Source organism: Peromyscus californicus, unplaced genomic scaffold (genome assembly GCF_007827085.1).
Source record: "Peromyscus californicus insignis strain IS unplaced genomic scaffold, ASM782708v3 Scaffold_4__1_contigs__length_199733344, whole genome shotgun sequence".
NCBI classification, from domain to species: domain Eukaryota; kingdom Metazoa; phylum Chordata; class Mammalia; order Rodentia; family Cricetidae; genus Peromyscus; species Peromyscus californicus.
The window spans coordinates 183,733,855-183,749,699 of record NW_026294562.1 but is presented as its reverse complement, the minus strand read 5'-3'; the positions used below and the strand labels follow the sequence as shown (position 1 = coordinate 183,749,699).

Sequence of the window (15,845 nt, the reverse complement as noted above, 5' to 3'; positions counted from 1 at the left end):
AATATACCAAGCCTATGGAGATGGCAAAGCAGGGTGACCAAAGATGGGGTCACCTGAGAGACAGAAGTTAGATGAGATGCGGAGGAGACAGGATGGGGAGGACCAAAAGGAGGCATGGAGGCTCTCCACAGAGGTCTCTGGCTGTGTTGCCACACCACCTCCACCCCCACGCTGCCTCAATCCCCTTATCTGTAAATGGGGCGAGTAAGACCATCATCTTCTAGGGCTGAGGGGATGGCCCGGTGGGTAAAAGCGCTTGCTGCACGAACATGCGGCCCGGGTCGGATCCCCAGCACCTCTATAAAAAGCTGACACGTGTATCTGCAGCACTGTGGCTGGGTCGGTGGGGACGACAGGATCGCTCGGGCTTGCTGACTTCCAGCTCCCCGTTCAGTGTGAGACCCTTTCTCGAGGGCACAAGGGAGGTCGAGAGTGGCCTCTGTGCACGCGCACACAGGTACGACTACCCGCCCACACATACACACGTACACCCCACATATACACGCATACCTTCCCATCCCTAAACGCCACAGTGAGAGTTACTTGCAAACGACTCCTGGTTTACCAGTTTTCCAGACACCGGTAGTCACTGGGAAAGGTGGCGAAAGGGAGTGGGTGGGTACTAGAAACAAAGACAAAGCCACATCCAGAGAAGCGGATGGACATAATATTTGTCTATCCAGGTAAGGGCAGAATACACCAGACCGAAGCAAGGCCCACACACCGTGTTCAATGGGCGACTACCTTTGGCTCAGAATTCACAGTCCCTCGAGGGAGGGATGGGGACAAAGAAATGAACTCACACATCTCCAGAAGCCTCCTCCTCAGGAGGAGAATGAGATAGCTCAGAGCATAGGACAGTGACATGGACTTAAAAAAAAAAAATCTCTCTGCAGACCCACCATGCCCATCCTCTGCGACTAAAGCATTGGCTGGAGATTGGGGGGTGGGGGTGCGAGCTCTGGGACTGACTGGCAGCCAAAGGCTTCCCCTCCCCACCTTCCACCACAAGGGGGGGGGAGAACTGCTCAGATCCCCCAGGAGGTGAGGTCACAGCCCCCCCATGGTGGGACATGACCTCATCGCCTCAGGTAAGAGCTCTTTCTCTCTCTTTCATGGTCTGTCACACCACCCCTTTGAGGGGCCCCCCAGGGGCCCTCCTCAGCCCCTGCTCCTGCAGGGACCCAGGCTTCTGACCACGGGCTCTCCGCCCCTCAGGGGGCCTGTTTCCGGCTGAGTCAGCGTGGGGGGCCCAAGGCTGCGTCAGTGAGGGGAGAGCTGACGTAGCGCCCCCCCCCCCAGACCATGGGGGCTAGCCAAGGTGACTCAGGCCACCAGCCTGGGGAATGGACTGGCCTGAGGGGATAGGGGACTGGGCTTGCAGCCAGACCTGGACCAATACCAGGGACTGCAGATGCCAGCCCCTTCCCCCAACTGAGATTTAAGAACTCTACCATCTCCTCACCTTCCCATCCTCCCCGTTCCTCAAACCCAGGGTGCAGACCCCAGCCTGTCCCCCACAGGCCCAGGGTCTCAGGTACTTAACCCTCCTGAGAGAGTTAAACTCAGACACAGGTACAGACCCTAGCCCTCCTCCCTTAGACCCTGGGCTCCAGACCCCAGACCCCCTCCATCAGACCCAAGGTCACAGGTACCCATCCCTCCTCTGTCAGACCCAGAGTACAAGCCCTATCACTCTTCTCTCAGACCCTGGGCTCCAGCCCCCAGCCCCCCTCCATCAGACCCAAGGTCACAGGTACCTAACACTCCTCCGTCAGACCCAGTGTACAGACCCTACCCCTCCTCCATCAGACCTAGAGAACAGACTCCAGCCAGCCCTCCTCCCTCAGACCCAGGGTCCTAAACCCTCATTTTTATATAAGTGGAAGAAAATTCTGATGTCCAACAATTGGGGGACCTTGTGCTTGAGGAAGCCTGTGGGTCTGGGTCATGGGCCCTTGCTAGTTTTTAGTCCTGCCTCACTCTTCACCCCGGGGGTTGTGGGGAAAGACTCATCTTCCCCAGGGTGACCACAAAAGGACTGAGTAGTGGACTTGGGACTCCTGGGTCTTCCTTTGGTGAGGGTAGGAATACCAGTCCTATGGAAATGAGACAAAGACAGAGAGAGACGGGGTGGGAGACTCTGGGAATCCCCCAAATGACAGAAGACCGAGACAAACAACACACACACACAAACAGGATCTCAAAGTCCCGTGACAAGAAGACAGATGCAAGAGAAGATGAGCAGTGCTCGGGAGACCAGCTTGAGTACTCAGAAACAAAGAGGAAGCAGAGAGCAGAGGACCTCGGAGGGTTTAGAGGCATTTGACATGTCCCTAGGATGTGAGGGTCTAGCCAGGGGGGCCTCGATGGTGTGCTGGCCCCTGGGTGAGCTGGTGCTGGCTGGGTGTGATGTCAGCACATCCCAGGCTGTGTGTGTCCGTCTGTCTGTCCCTGGGGGGTCCTGTCTGGCCTCTGGGGGGGTGACGGGGCAGGTCAGCCACAGAGGCAGCCCAAACCTGTCATTAGTGGTGAGGGCCTTGACGGTGCACCCCCCTCAATCCCAATCCGCGGTCCAGCGCCAGGCAGCCCCACCCCCCACCCCCTCCTTGATCCCTGAGGAATCCAGGGAATTGGGAAGTGGGTCCAGATGGTGTTGACACAGGAAACGGTCAGCAGCTGCCTGGCCTCAGCCCCACAACCCCTCTGACCCCCACCCCCATACCCCCTGCCGAGCCCCCTCGGACCTGTGTCATCTCTGACGGAGTCAGCCCAGGGCCCACTCAGCACCCTCTAGGATGTTTACTGGAGGACCCGGGGATGAAAGGGATAGGGATTCAGCCTTGTAGGCTTCTTGGGAAATAGGGTCTGAACTCAGACCCCTCCCTCCCACAGAATGGACAACCCAGGTCCCAGCCCTGTTCCCTCAGATCTGGAGTCCAGGAGGCCCAGACTTACTTAGAATCAGGGGTCCAGACCCTAACAGTTCTCTCTCAGACTTTGGGGAGGCCCCCTTCTTGAAAATCCTGGAGTCTAGGATCTAGCCTCCTCCCTGCTTAGACTCAGGGGTCCATCCCCAAGCTTCAGGAGTCCAGGATCTAGCTCTCCCTGCTCAGACCCAGGGTGCTATCCCCATTTCTCCTCCCTCAGATAAAGATCAGGACCTAGTCCTCCTTAGACTCCTGGTCCCACTTAGACCCAGGGTTCCCTTCCCCAGACCTCGTCACTCCCTCAGGACCCAGGAGTCCTATCTTCCAGTCCTCCTCCTCCACCCCCTTGCCCCCAGATCCAGAGGTCCATGCCCCAGCCATTCCACAAGTCCAGGGCTGAGTCCAGACCTCTCTCAGGAACTCAAGTCCCCTTCTCTCTCTGCCAAGTGGATACTGAGCTCAGGTGAACTAGGAAATAGAGACATAGCACGGCCCCACCCCCCCCCGCCCCCCCCCCCCGCGCCTCCATCTGTCTTCCTGGAAGCCTGGTCCCTCAGAAGACTTGGATAGACCAACCACAAAGAAAACAACTTGAGACGCCCTAGTTTGTGTTCCCTCATTCACAGATGGGGAAACTGAGTCTCTTTGTCAGGAGTCACCATCACAGCCTCTAACAGTGTCCACACCTCAAGCTCCGTGGGGCCAGGCATGGTCCAGTCAGTCCTGCAGAGGCCTGGTACAGCCTGAGATGAGACTCCCAGGGCCACCCCACAAGCCCCCACTGCCCCTTCCTCCTCCTGGTCTGGTTGCTGGGGAAACCTTTTCTAACAATGGGGTTCAATGAAACCCTACGTCCTAGGGCCAGTTTTCCTGGTTGCTAAAAGAAAGGACATCCCAGCAATGAGGATTTCTGAACTTGAGCCACGTGAGGCTGCCTCTTTGGACTTCGGGTTAGGAAAGAGAGGGATTCTGCAGCTCGGAGATCTCCCCTGTCCCAGATCTGTACCCTGTCAAGTACCCCATGGAAAAGGAGAGACATCTCTAGCCCCAGGCTTGGTCCTGGCTTCTCCTTCCCTCTTCCCTTGCTGAGAAGACCCTGAATCTGAAATCTCCCAATGCCCACCCACCTCTTCTCCATAGATGCTAAGGGAGCTACTCCCTAGACAGAAATGATGGGGCCAGGGCACCCCTCCTTATGAACCCCTTGCTGAGGGGACTCCCTGGCAACAGAACTAAGAATTCTGGGGCTGAGGCTTTGGGGCGGGGCCCAGTTGTTGCTAGGGTGATGTCCTTCAAGGTTTCTCTCCATAGAGGCCCCAGAGGTCTGGGGAGGTAACATGGTGGGGTCTGGGATCGCAGCTTTGGGCCTTCTCCTGCTGATGCAGGGCTCAGTAGGTGAGGGTACTGATGAAGGACATTAGGGGGCTGTGGACAGGGCCACCCTGGCTGCCATACAGTCTCCCAACATCACCCCTTTTCTCCCACAGATGCGAATGGAATCCAGGGATTTTTCTATCCATGGAAGTAAGCAGGGGACAAAATCCTGGGGCTCCAGGGAGGGTATCCCAAATTAAGACTGCAGGGACTGAGGGAGAAGGGCTGGGATGTGGGCCCCTGGGTCTGAGGGGGGGAGGGCTAGGAACATAACCTCTGGGTCTTAGGAGGGCAATGCTAGGACCTTAACCTCTGGGTCTCAAGGAGGACTGAAGCCTGGACTCTTGGGTCTGAGGGAGGAGAGCTGGAGCCTGATCCCTGGGCCTGGAGGAAGGGCTAAGGATTAGACCTCTTCAGATACGAAGAAAGAGGTCAGGGAACTCAACCCTGGGTATGGGGGTGTGTGTGCTAAGGCCTGGACCCCTAGATCTGAGGCAGAAGATCAGGACACTCAACCTCTAGGTCTGAGGGAGGAGATGAAGAGCCTGAAAACTCTGATTATAAAGGAGGAGGGCTAGAGCTTTGATCCCTGCTTCTGAAGGAAGGTTGGGGCCTAGAACCCTAGGTCTGAAGTCTGAGTGAGGAGAGCTGGGGCCTTGACTCCTCGGTTTGAGGGAGGAGGGCTGTGGTACGGACCCTCTGAAGGAAGAGGGCTGGGGTCTGGAGGCCCAGGTCTGAGGGAGGAGGAATGGAGCCTGAACTTCCAGGTCTGAGGGAGGAGAGATGGGTCCCATACAGACTAGTGCCCCAAACACAGCACCCCAGCCCCACAGCCTGGCCTTGGCACCCTTGCGTCTGTAGCCTTCAGGGCCAGTTCTGCTGCTTAACGCCTACTGTGGCGACCCTCAGGTTGTGAGGGAGATGTGTGGGACCGAGAGAGCTGTGGGGGTCAGGCGGCGATTGAGAACCCCAACCTCTGCCTGCGCCTGCGATGCTGCTATCGCGATGGTGTGTGCTACCATCAACGGCCAGACGGTGAGTGGCCCGGCCCTGGCCCGGAGGAACTGGGTGTTTCAGAGGGCGAGGGGCACAGCTGCTGGACCCCTGGACCTTCCCCCTCCCCTTTTTCTAGAAAACATGCGCAGGAAGCACATGTGGGCCCTGGGCTGGACCTGCGGCAGCCTGCTCTTCCTGATCGCCAGTATCTGCCTCTTCTGGTGAGTACGGTGGGTGGGGGAGTCCAGCCGGCAGGCGTGGCTCTCCACACAAGGCGCAGGGGGTTCAGGCTGCACGTATACGCTCTCCTCGCCAGGTGGGCCAAGCGCCGAGACATGCTGCACCTGCCACACTTTCTACAGGGGAAATGCGACCTGTCACGAACAGTCTCCCTGCTGTCTAAGGACCGACCATCAAGCAAGAAGTCACCCACGGTTACCACGACTGTCTCAGTGCCCATGGAGGGGACAGAGCCCTCAGGGACCACTGAAGCGGAAGCTACAGAAGGCGGAGATGACACCGAGGGAGGAGATGAGGATTAGGGGCAACTCTGTAGGACCCCTCAATACAGACATGGCATATAAATGTGTGTCTTCTTTTGACATCCGTGGGGAGCCGGGGGCTTTATGGGAACCCTGCAGCATGTGTGCTTGAGAAAGCTCACGGGGTAAGGACTGAGTGGGAGCACTGGGTTGTTATGACTGGGGGGCTGTGAACTAAGTGTAGGGAAGCTCTGGTCTGAGTGAGTTCTGGGGGCACCTGTCGTGGGTCTGAGTTGTGGAAGTGGACCGGAGGTAGTTCTGGGTGATGAGGGAGCTTGTGGGAACTATAAGGAAGTGAGCTTGCAATAGGGGGGCTTGGGGGACCAGGGACACACATATCCATGGGAATGTGTCCTGAGCGGTCCTATTTCAGGGAGCACCTCTGACTGACTAAGCCTCTGCTCTCACACTTCTCTTGCCCACCCTCCCCACCCCCACCCCAGCACCAATGCCTGAGTGGGTACAGAACCAAGTATGGGCTTGGGGCTGGAGACAGGTTAAGAGCACTAACCGCACTTCCGGAGGACCTGGGTTCCACTCCCAGCAACCCACACAGCCGCTCACAGCTCTCCGTAACTCCAGTTCTAGGGGCCCTGACACCCATGGTGAAACCCTAATGCACATTAAAAATAAAGAGAGTAACGGGCATCGGGCATCGTCCAGCAAGGACTTGCACTGTCCCGGAGAGTCCCCACTGGCCACGCCCTTTCCTTGTGTCGTCTGCACTGAGACTCAGCCTGCCAATCAGCCCTTTCTCTCCAAGTCTTGCAAGCATCCTGCATCGATGCTACCCTCCACAAGGACCACCCCCACAGTAAACATCTTGCAAGTTCAGTAGACTCCCCGTGTGTGCTCTTCTTGGAAGATCAAACTACTACCCTAATGGAAGTCTGGGCTGGGTGGGTGGGTCTGCACTCAAGAGCCTCTCACCTCCCTGGTGCCCCTGGTGAAGGGCCAGTGAGAAGTTGGGATCCTATATCCCCAGGGGCTCAAGGGCCTCCAAGATCAAAGGTGGCCTGGTCTGGCAGGAAGTTTGGATCAATCTCCTTCACCAGTTCAGGCCCTTAACCAGACAGGCAGACAGTGCTCCAAAACCGAGACATTTATCCAAGTGAGGGGACAGGTGGGTATCCTGGTGGCCGGGTGATGTACAGGGCAGCTGCGCATCTCCGTCAGGTCCAGGGGGATGAGGTTGTCTGTGGGAAGGGAAGGTGGGGTTAGTGAGCAGTTAGGATTGCTCCTCTTTGTCCTCTTCTGAGGTCCCCGTCCAGGAAAGGCCAGGGAGCCCCTGACTCACTGATGGGCACCCAAGTTCACCTAGCCCCCTCCCTCCATCTGCTGCAGAGCCCAGGAGTGCGTGTGTGTGCACAAGTGTGTGTGCCTTTCACTCATCAGAATCCACTGAGACAGGTGAGTCTGTGGCAGGAAACAGAGGAGAGGCACAGTGGGGGGGGGGGGAGGAACAGAGCTGGAGAAAACAGGGGAGGACAGAGAAACAGCTGAGGGAATCCCAACACCTGCAAGGCTGGGAAAGAGGATCTTCAAGGCCACTCTGCAATGCAGAGTTTGAGGCCAGCCTGGGCTACAGACTGTGAGATCCTGTCGCAAAAAAAGTCGAGCCAAGGGGCTGGAGAGCTAGGTAAGGTTGCTTGCTACCAAGCCTGAACTCCTGCTTGCTCCCCTGGACCCCTGTGGTGGAAGGGGAGACCCCGCTCCTGCTGGTTATCCTCTGCTCTCTACATGCACCCCACAGCACACTGATGCACACAGAGCCAACATAAATACGTGTAATCAAAAACAAACTGGAAACCAAGCCGAAAAGAACCAAGCCAGATGAGGTGGCTCAAACTGTAACCCCAGCATGTAGGAGACAGGAGAGTACCACATATTAAAGGCCAGCCTATGTTATATAATGAGACCATGTTAGGAAAGGGGAGTCAGGGGGAGGAGGGGGAGGAGGGGGAGGGGGGAGGAGGGAGAGGAGAAGGGGGAGGAGGAACAGGAGGGGGAGGAGGAGGGGGAGGAGGAAGAGGAAGGGGAGGAGGAAGAGGAAGAGAAGGGGGAGGAAGGGGAGGGAGGGGAGGAGAGGGAAGAGGAGGAAAAGGAGGGGGAAGAGGCAGGGAGGAGGAAGGGAAGGGGGAGGAAGAGGAGGAGGAGGAGGAGGAGGAGGAGGAGAAGATTTGCCCATGTGTGAATTTTGGTCCCGGGGAAGGCGGCATTACTAGAGCATGCCCTTGTGTCAAAATTCAAGTTCTTTGAGGTCTACCCAAATGCACACTTCCGAGTAACGTTAAGATCGTCAAGAGCCATTTTAACCACAGATGGCTGTTTTGGCATATGTCAAATGTTGTAATCCAACATTGGTTCATGCTTCACATATGCATAGTTGTTCAGTCTTTAAATATTGTGTGGGCTTTTTTGTTTTTGTTTTTTTGGGGTTTTTTTTTGTTTTTTTTTGTTTTGTTTTGTTTTTCGAGACAGGGTTTCTCTGTGTAGCTTTGCGCCTTTCCTGGAACTCACTTGGTAGCCCAGGCTGGCCTCGAACTCACAGAGATCCGCCTGGCTCTGCCTCCCGAGTGCTGGGATTAAAGGCGTGCGCCACCACCGCCCGGCGATGTGTGAGTATGTTTTAAGATTTATTTTTTATTTTATGTGTATGAATGTCTTGCCTGCTTGTATGTCTGTGCACCACATGTGTGCCTGGGGCCTCAAGAAGAGGCCAGAAGAAGGCATGAGATCTGGAATTGGAGTTGCAGACACTTGGGAGCCGCCATGTGGGTGCTGGGAATGAAACTCAGGTCCTCTGCAAGAGCAGCCGGTGTTCTTAACCTCTGAACCATCTCTCCAGCCTCTGTTTTGGTGTTTTGAAGCCATCTCACTATTACAGTCCTGGCTAGCCTAGAACCCACTATGAACATTAGGCTGATCTTGAGCGTCCCGTGATTGCCTGAGTGCTGGGATTATGGGGATTACCGAGCATGTCTGGTTTCATGCGGTGCTGGGAACTGCACCCGGGGTCGTGCATGCTGGGGACATTCTCTACAACTGAGCCACACCTCCAGCCCTGGCCGTTCATTCTTGAACCACTTCCCTCATTTGAACCCTATAACACAGAATCCACTTCTTAGCTCTCACAAAGCACAGAATAGAATTAACAATACTCTGGATGCCCAGGAGAAAAATAAGAGTGTCTTAGGGGGTAAAAGCACTTGCCATATAACCCTGACAACCTAAACTCTGTGGTGGAAGGAGAGAGCCCATGTGTGAAAGTTGTCCTCTGACTTTCACAGATGCACTATGGTACGCTCACTAGAGTTCACACACACACACACACACACACACACACACACACACACAGGTTCACAGGTACACACAGGCTCACAGGTACACACAGGCTCACAGGCATACACAGAAGGTTTTAGGGTTTAATTCTTGTACAGAAACCCCACCTAGGAAATGGATTCAGTCATTCCCATCCGCCCACAAACCCATCCATTTTTTCACGTATCTACCTGCCCAAACTATCCATCCAACCACTTCTCTTCATCCAACCCTACCTATTCACGCCCCCATTCACCCATTACATCTACCTATGAACTAATCTGAGGTTGAAGCAGGAAGACCACACATTGTGAACCTGGGGTACACAGCAAGACTCCATCTCAAACACAAAATAAAACCATAACTCATTCATCTACCTACCCATCGGTCCTATGAAACCAGCTACGTGCCATTCTACTCATCTGTCAGTGAATCTATTCATTAATTCCTCTGCTCCCATGCACCCAATTCATCAACCAACTCTTCTATAAACCATTCCAAACCACCCCATCCATCAGCCAACTCATCCATGCTCCATCTACCCATCTGTCAACTAAAACGCATGCATCCATCCATCTACCCATCTTCCATTCATCTTGTAACACACTTTATCCATCCTCCATCCACCATCTACTTATTGATCCATCCTTCCACTCGCCTACCCATTCTCAACCTTTCCTGAGTTCACAGTTTTTGCTGGGTAGTGTTAGGAACAAAAGACACCAAAGACTCGGGCTTTCCCTGTACAGGGCTTCCTGTCAGGTGTGAGAACCAGCTCACAGAGACATACTTTATGGCTATCCAAGCGGGCACAGGATCGGCTCAGACAATATGAATACTCAGAGGCGGGCAGAGGCATGAGCTGATGCCTAAAGAACATGCAAGTTTCCTGGCTGGCTGGCAGACAGCAAGGGCCCTCCTGGTTATAAAGGACATCTGTCTGTCTGTGGTCTGAGAGATACAAGTGCAGATAAACGGTGGTGGTGGTGGTGGTGGTGCACACTTTTAACCCCAGCACTTGGGAGGCAGAGGCAGGCGGATCTGTGAGTTCTGAGTTCGAGGCCAGCCGGGTCTACAGAGTGAGTTCTAGGACAGCCAGGATTGCACAGAGAGACCCATCTCAAAAAAACAGAAACAAACAAACAGTGTGAAAGAACCTGAACTACAAAAGTTCCACACATTGGCAAGTGGCCTGGGTCTAATAAGAGGGCAAGAGAGAGCCCTAGCCAGTCTTTGAGCAGATGCCGGAAAGCTGAAGAAGTGTGTGTGTTTAAGAAAGGGAATATCAGGGCTGAAGTGATGGCTTAGCGGTTGAGAGCACTGGCTGTTCTTCCAAAGGACCTGAGTTCAATTCCCAGCCCTCACATGGCTCACTCCAGTTCCAGGGGATCTGGCATCCTCACACAGACATAGTGCAGGCAATGCGCATAACACCAATGCGCATTAAAAATAAGTAAATCTTTAAAAAGGGAGGGGGAACACAACGGCCAGGCAAGGTAGCTCATTGGGTAAAGGTGCTTATGATGACCTGAGTTTGATAATTTAAAAATAAAATTTGGGGGCGTGGTTAAGAGTTTTTTAGGAGAGAGAGGGAGGGAAAGAGAGAGAACCCAAGTTCAGTTGCCAACACCCATGGCAGGGGTTCAAAACTGCCTATAACTCCACTCCGGGAGTGGTGGCACAGGCCTTTAATCCCAGCACTCAGGAGGCAGAGGCAGGCCGAACTCTCTGAATTCGAGCCCAGCCTGGTCTACATATCAAGTTCCAGGACAGCCAGAGCTACATAGTGAGATCTTGTCTCGAACAACAACAGAGAAAGAGAAGGAATTGAGGGTGATTCCCCTCGCCCATGTGCCCAGTGTTCCTTCGCCCCTGCCTTCTCATTAGGACAGCCTGTCTGGACACATGGCACGCTTCCGCCTGCACATTATGTGGTCCAGACAAGCATGGCACCTACCTCCGGGGCTTACTGTACAGTAACAGTAATGAACTCGGGGAACTGGGTACAGAGAGGGGATGGGATGAGGCCTAGTGAGTGCACGTGGGGCAGAGAGAGAGGGTGCGCCTGGAGGCCGAACCTCGTCCCACCCATCCTGCAGCGTCTCTGCTATCTCTGACTCACCCCCCCCCCCCCCGGGTCTCCCCACCACCTCTCACTCTTTCTCCGCGTCCTCACCTGGGGCTCACTCGCTGCCCGCGCCCGCCGCTCCGGGCCCCGCCTCCAGCGTGGCGAGCTGCAGACGCACGCGGCGGGAGCCGGAGGCGGACGCCTGGGGCGCGCGGGGCGCTCGGCGCGCGGCGCGGGCACCCGGGGCCGCGCGGGGGTTGGCGGCGGCGGGCGCCGACCAGCGGCGGGACAGCTTGCGGGCCAGGCGGGCGATCGCCGAGGGCCGCAGGCCGTAGTCGCGCTCCAGCTCCTGGCGGGAGATCTCGATGTTGCCGGTGTACCAGAGGATCCAGCCCAGCAGGCTCAGGAAGACCAGCAGCGCCCCGGAGTAGATGAGCAGGTCCCCGAAGTCGCGGCCGCGCACCTGCAACTGCGCAAACACGCCGGTCAGCAGCGCCGCCATGCCCGCCACGTCCAAGGCCACCGCCAGCAGCAGCGCCATGCGGCAGCGGCCCAGGCCGGCCGCCGGAGCCGGGGCGGGCGCGGGTGGGGACGAGGCGCCGGCCGGGGACGCCTGGGAGCCGCACACCGGTGACACCGCCGCCATGGCCCTCGGTGGCCCGCCGCCGCCGCCGCCGCCTGCTCCCCGAGAGCGTCCCGGGGTGCGGCTGCCCGGGGCGGGGTCAGGGCCCTGCGCCAGGTGTGCCCAGCGCCTGTATGGTCACCTGAGCCCGACTGGAGCTGCTCACAGCCTGGACTTGGTGGCCCGGGTGAAGCCCTGTGTGGCTCAGAGGTCTGGGAGGGGGCAGCGGCGCACGATCCTGCCCGTTCAGGAGCGCCAGGTGATTAGGGTCGAACCTGATGGTGGTGTAAGTCAGCTAGATGTTGTATCTATTTAAGTGCCCGCCTCCTGTGCCATCGGGCCCATGATGAACCCAAATGGGGATCAGAAACAATCGCTGGGCAGGCTGGGGATGTAGCTCACTTGGGAGAGTGCACGCGGGACACCGTTGTGCTTGTATACTTGCCTAGCATGGTTCCATGCTGTGCACAGCACAAAAACATTCTCTCGGGCACAAGAGCAGCAGCCAAAGCCCTGAAACTCTCTTGCTCTTTTGGGATCTCCTGTGTGCGCAGCAGGGCCTTGTGAACCCAGGGTGGGAAAATGAACCCATCTTTCAGGTGCTGACTGACACCATCTGACCCACAGTACACCCAGGTCAGGGCTGTGCTAGTCAGATGTGACCCTGACAAAATCCCTGCCCTCAAGTAGTTCCTAGTCACAATTCCCGGAATTCCCAGGAAAGGTGTCCAAAGGAGGTGGCATAAAAACTGGCTGTTTTGTTTTGTTTTTTGAGATAGTGTTTCTATGTGTTGCCCTGGCTGTCCTGGAACTCGCTCTGTAAACCATGCTGGCCTCGAACTCAGAGATCTGCCTGCCTCTGCCTTCACCACCCGGTGAAACTGTGGCTTTCTTATTGACAGATTCTTCTAGAAAAAATCCTTTCCTGCTGTGGAAGCTGGTCTATGAAGATGGCTTTGACTTCAAGAGAACTTTAACAGATATGACCAGGGCACTCTAGAGGTGGAAGGCAGCACAGCCCGGGCAAACGTCTGGGCCGACCTATGTGGAACACTAAGCAGAACCAACATCTTCCACACATCTGCTCCCCGGAGTGGGAAACTTCGAGACAGTTCTGTCTGGGTTCTCCCAGTTGAAGAAGGCTCAGGATGATGGAGGAGGAAGTTACATTTTCTTTAGTGATGTAGCCACTGGTAAAATGCACTTGCTCCTGTAAACAAACTCCCATCCATGAGCCTGTAATCAACACCAAGGAAACTCACTGGGACGCACACATATGCAGATTAACTGCAGTGTGTGGATATGATCAAAATGCAGTATATACACACATATACACATATGAAAATGTCATTTAAACCCATGTTATGCATAATTATAAATGCTAACAAAACATTAAGAAAGACTGTGGAGCAAATTGCCAGTGGCCTGCCGGAATTGGCCAGATGTGCTGAGGACATATATGGAGTATTTCTGCACAGACTGAACCAGGCATGAGAGAATAAAGTGAAGGTGGCAGCCCCACCAGCGTATTTCTGGAGAGGTTTGAGCATGGTCCACTGGGCCCTGGTGCTCTCGTGGGAGAGAGTTCAGTGATTATGAAGACTCCATGCCACATCAATGCTTAAAACAGTCCATGCGCCCTTTGAAAGATCAAGTCGTGACGGTTAAGAGCACTTGCTAGTCTTGCAGAGGACCCAGGTTCAATTTCCAGCATCTACATGGCAGCTCACAACTGTCTCTAACTCCAGTTTCAGGGGATCTGACACACACACACACACACACACACACACACACGTAAAACACCAATGCACGCCGGGCGGTGGTGGCGCACGCCTTTAATCCCAGCACTCGGGAGGCAGAGCCAGGCGGATCTCTGTGAGTTCGAGGCCAGCCTGGGCTACAGAGCGAGATCCAGGAAAGGCGCAAAGCTACACAGAGAAACCCTGTCTCGAAAAACCAAAAAAACAAAACAAAACAAACAAACAAAAAAAAAACAAAAAAAGTCAGACAAGAGAGCAATAGTCTTTTTTGAAAAGTTTACTTAGTGCCCGCCATGTGACAAGGGCTACTTGAACACACCAGAACACGGTCTCGGTGCCTCTGCTTTCGGAAGCTCTCGGAAAGCCGGACACCGACTTCCGAAAACTTCCCGAGCGCCCACGGCGCGGCAAGGTTCCACCGCGAGAACTCGCCTCCGGATCTCCAGCCGAAGATTTCCGAAGGTTCCCGAGCGGTACGCGAAGAGACCGTCGAAACGCCTCGGAGGCGGAACCCAGGGACGGGAGGAAGCTGGGTGGCCGACTTCGGGAGCGCCCAGGGAGGAAGCGGAAATGCGTTGCCATCTTAAAGGCGTCGGCCCGCCCCTAGCGCTCCTCTTTCCGTCTCCGGCCGCCGTAGGGAGAGGAGGTGAGTGCGAGTCGTCTCGTCGTCCCTCGTGGCCGCCATCTCGCGCCCGCCGCCTCGGTCCCAGTCTTTTTTTCTCTCTTTGTGCCCAAGTGCCATTTGCAGCCCTCATCGCCACCGGAAGTAGAGCCATATTTTCCCTTCCCCCACACCTTTCCGTCGCAGCCGCCTTAGTTCGGCCTGCCTCCTTTGGTCACTGGTTCCCGGCCGACGGAGCCCTTGCTCGTTGTTCCCCGACGGCGTTCCCCTTTACCTAGGCGTCAGAGCCTCGCTTGCTTCTCTGCTTAACGTCTTTCACGTGCGCGTTTCTCCGCAGCCGCCGCCATGTCTGCGCATCTGCAATGGATGGTCGTTCGGAACTGCTCCAGTTTCCTCATCAAGAGGAATAAGCAGACGTACAGCACTGTAAGTGGGGCCCGCGTGGGAGGGGCGCCCCGGGACCCGTGGTTGTGGCACCTTCGCGTGTCTCCCGGACTCAATGCAGCATCCCCCCCTGCACCTCTCCAGGAACCCAATAATCTGAAGGCCCGCAACTCCTTCCGCTACAACGGACTGATTCACCGCAAGACTGTGGGAGTGGAGCCCGCGGCCGACGGCAAAGGGGTCGTGGTGGTCATGAAACGCAGATCGGGTGAGCCTTTGCAGCCAAGAGGTCTCCTTGCCAGGGCTCACTGTGTCCCTGGCGTTGAGTGCTGGCCAGGGAAGCCCCCGCCCTTACCCTGTCTTGCCCGCAGTGTAAGTCAGAACTGGATAAACTCCGTGCTTCACTGAGGGGACTTTTTAAAGAGAGGAATGGGTTTTCCACGGGCTTTGGTGGAGACTGACACCTAGTGGGTGTGCTGAATGGACAGGTGGAAAGACAGCTGGGTAAGGGTGAGCAGGTTCTTGGGTGAGGATCTGTGTTCCCATATGGGAGATATTCTGAAGGGCCCACACAGGTGGACTGATTCCTAGGCTCCCCGTACCAGGTCAGCGAAAACCAGCCACTTCTTACGTAAGGACCACCATCAACAAGAATGCACGGGCCACCCTCAGCAGCATCAGGCACATGATCCGAAAGAACAAGTACCGCCCCGATCTGCGCATGGTGAGTGATGGATGAATCTTTAAGGCAGGAGGGCAGCGGGTACTGCCCCAGAGGGACTGATGCAGGCCTGGATACTTGACTCTGCTTAGCTGGAACTAGACTGGAGAATCCTCTGGTTTCCCCAGCTCTTGGGCAGCCTCCCTGTAGGCCTTAGGGAGGCAGGCAGCAGTAAGTGTCTTTGAGTTGGTGAGCTAAGTTCCCTCTCCTGTCCTCAGGCGGCCATCCGCAGGGCCAGTGCCATCCTGCGAAGCCAGAAGCCCGTGGTGGTGAAGAGGAAACGGACCCGTCCCACCAAGAGCTCCTGAGCCCTACACCCCAGAAGCAATAAAGAGTCCGCTGACTTTTTCAACCATCTCCACTGGGCCTCCTATTGTGTAGCTCACTGAGCTGTTCCATCAAATTCTTGTTAATGTTGGGCTTGTTCATCTGAAGGGGGTGCTTGTCAGGCTAGACACGTGGGGAATGGAGCGTTGAGTTTCTAGCTTGCTGACTTCAGGTCTAA

The 15,845-nt window shown here is 55.7% G+C and overlaps 3 protein-coding genes across 3 annotated transcripts; 2 read left to right on the top strand and 1 right to left on the bottom strand.

Moving 5' to 3' along the window:
* The first annotated feature begins 3,473 nt into the window (after nt 1-3,473).
* Tmem190 (transmembrane protein 190) lies at nt 3,474-6,227 on the top strand. The gene is made up of 5 exons (XM_052762582.1): nt 3,474-4,325; nt 4,418-4,453; nt 5,214-5,339; nt 5,437-5,521; nt 5,617-6,227. Exons 1-5 carry the CDS (start codon nt 4,268-4,270, stop codon nt 5,840-5,842), a joined length of 531 nt encoding a protein of 176 aa, XP_052618542.1. The 5' UTR covers nt 3,474-4,267; the 3' UTR covers nt 5,843-6,227.
* Nucleotides 6,228-6,929: 702 nt separating this feature from the next.
* Tmem238 (transmembrane protein 238) lies at nt 6,930-14,185 on the bottom strand. The gene is made up of 2 exons (XM_052762574.1): nt 11,340-14,185; nt 6,930-7,038 (listed from the first exon to the last, which is right to left on the bottom strand). The coding sequence occupies exon 1, from the start codon at nt 11,875-11,877 to the stop codon at nt 11,347-11,349; it is 531 nt and encodes a 176-aa protein (XP_052618534.1). The 5' UTR covers nt 11,878-14,185; the 3' UTR covers nt 6,930-7,038; nt 11,340-11,346.
* A 37-nt stretch (nt 14,186-14,222) lies between these two features.
* On the top strand, nt 14,223-15,697 carry Rpl28 (ribosomal protein L28). Its single transcript, XM_052762575.1, has 5 exons — nt 14,223-14,259; nt 14,573-14,661; nt 14,764-14,887; nt 15,225-15,343; nt 15,559-15,697. The coding sequence occupies exons 2-5, from the start codon at nt 14,581-14,583 to the stop codon at nt 15,646-15,648; spliced, it is 414 nt and encodes a 137-aa protein (XP_052618535.1). The 5' UTR covers nt 14,223-14,259; nt 14,573-14,580; the 3' UTR covers nt 15,649-15,697.
* Nucleotides 15,698-15,845: the final 148 nt, after the last annotated feature.

Coding starts and splice junctions, on each gene's coding strand:
- Tmem190 (XM_052762582.1), top strand. CDS start 4,268: ATGGTGGGGTCTGGGATCGCAGCTTTGGGCCTTCTCCTGCTGATGCAG. Junction 5,340..5,436: donor CTACCATCAACGGCCAGACG/GTGAGTGGCCCG, acceptor CCCTTTTTCTAG/AAAACATGCGCAGGAAGCAC. Junction 5,522..5,616: donor GCCAGTATCTGCCTCTTCTG/GTGAGTACGGTG, acceptor TCTCCTCGCCAG/GTGGGCCAAGCGCCGAGACA.
- Tmem238 (XM_052762574.1), bottom strand. CDS start 11,877: ATGGCGGCGGTGTCACCGGTGTGCGGCTCCCAGGCGTCCCCGGCCGGC.
- Rpl28 (XM_052762575.1), top strand. CDS start 14,581: ATGTCTGCGCATCTGCAATGGATGGTCGTTCGGAACTGCTCCAGTTTC. Junction 14,662..14,763: donor ATAAGCAGACGTACAGCACT/GTAAGTGGGGCC, acceptor GCACCTCTCCAG/GAACCCAATAATCTGAAGGC. Junction 15,344..15,558: donor ACCGCCCCGATCTGCGCATG/GTGAGTGATGGA, acceptor TCCTGTCCTCAG/GCGGCCATCCGCAGGGCCAG.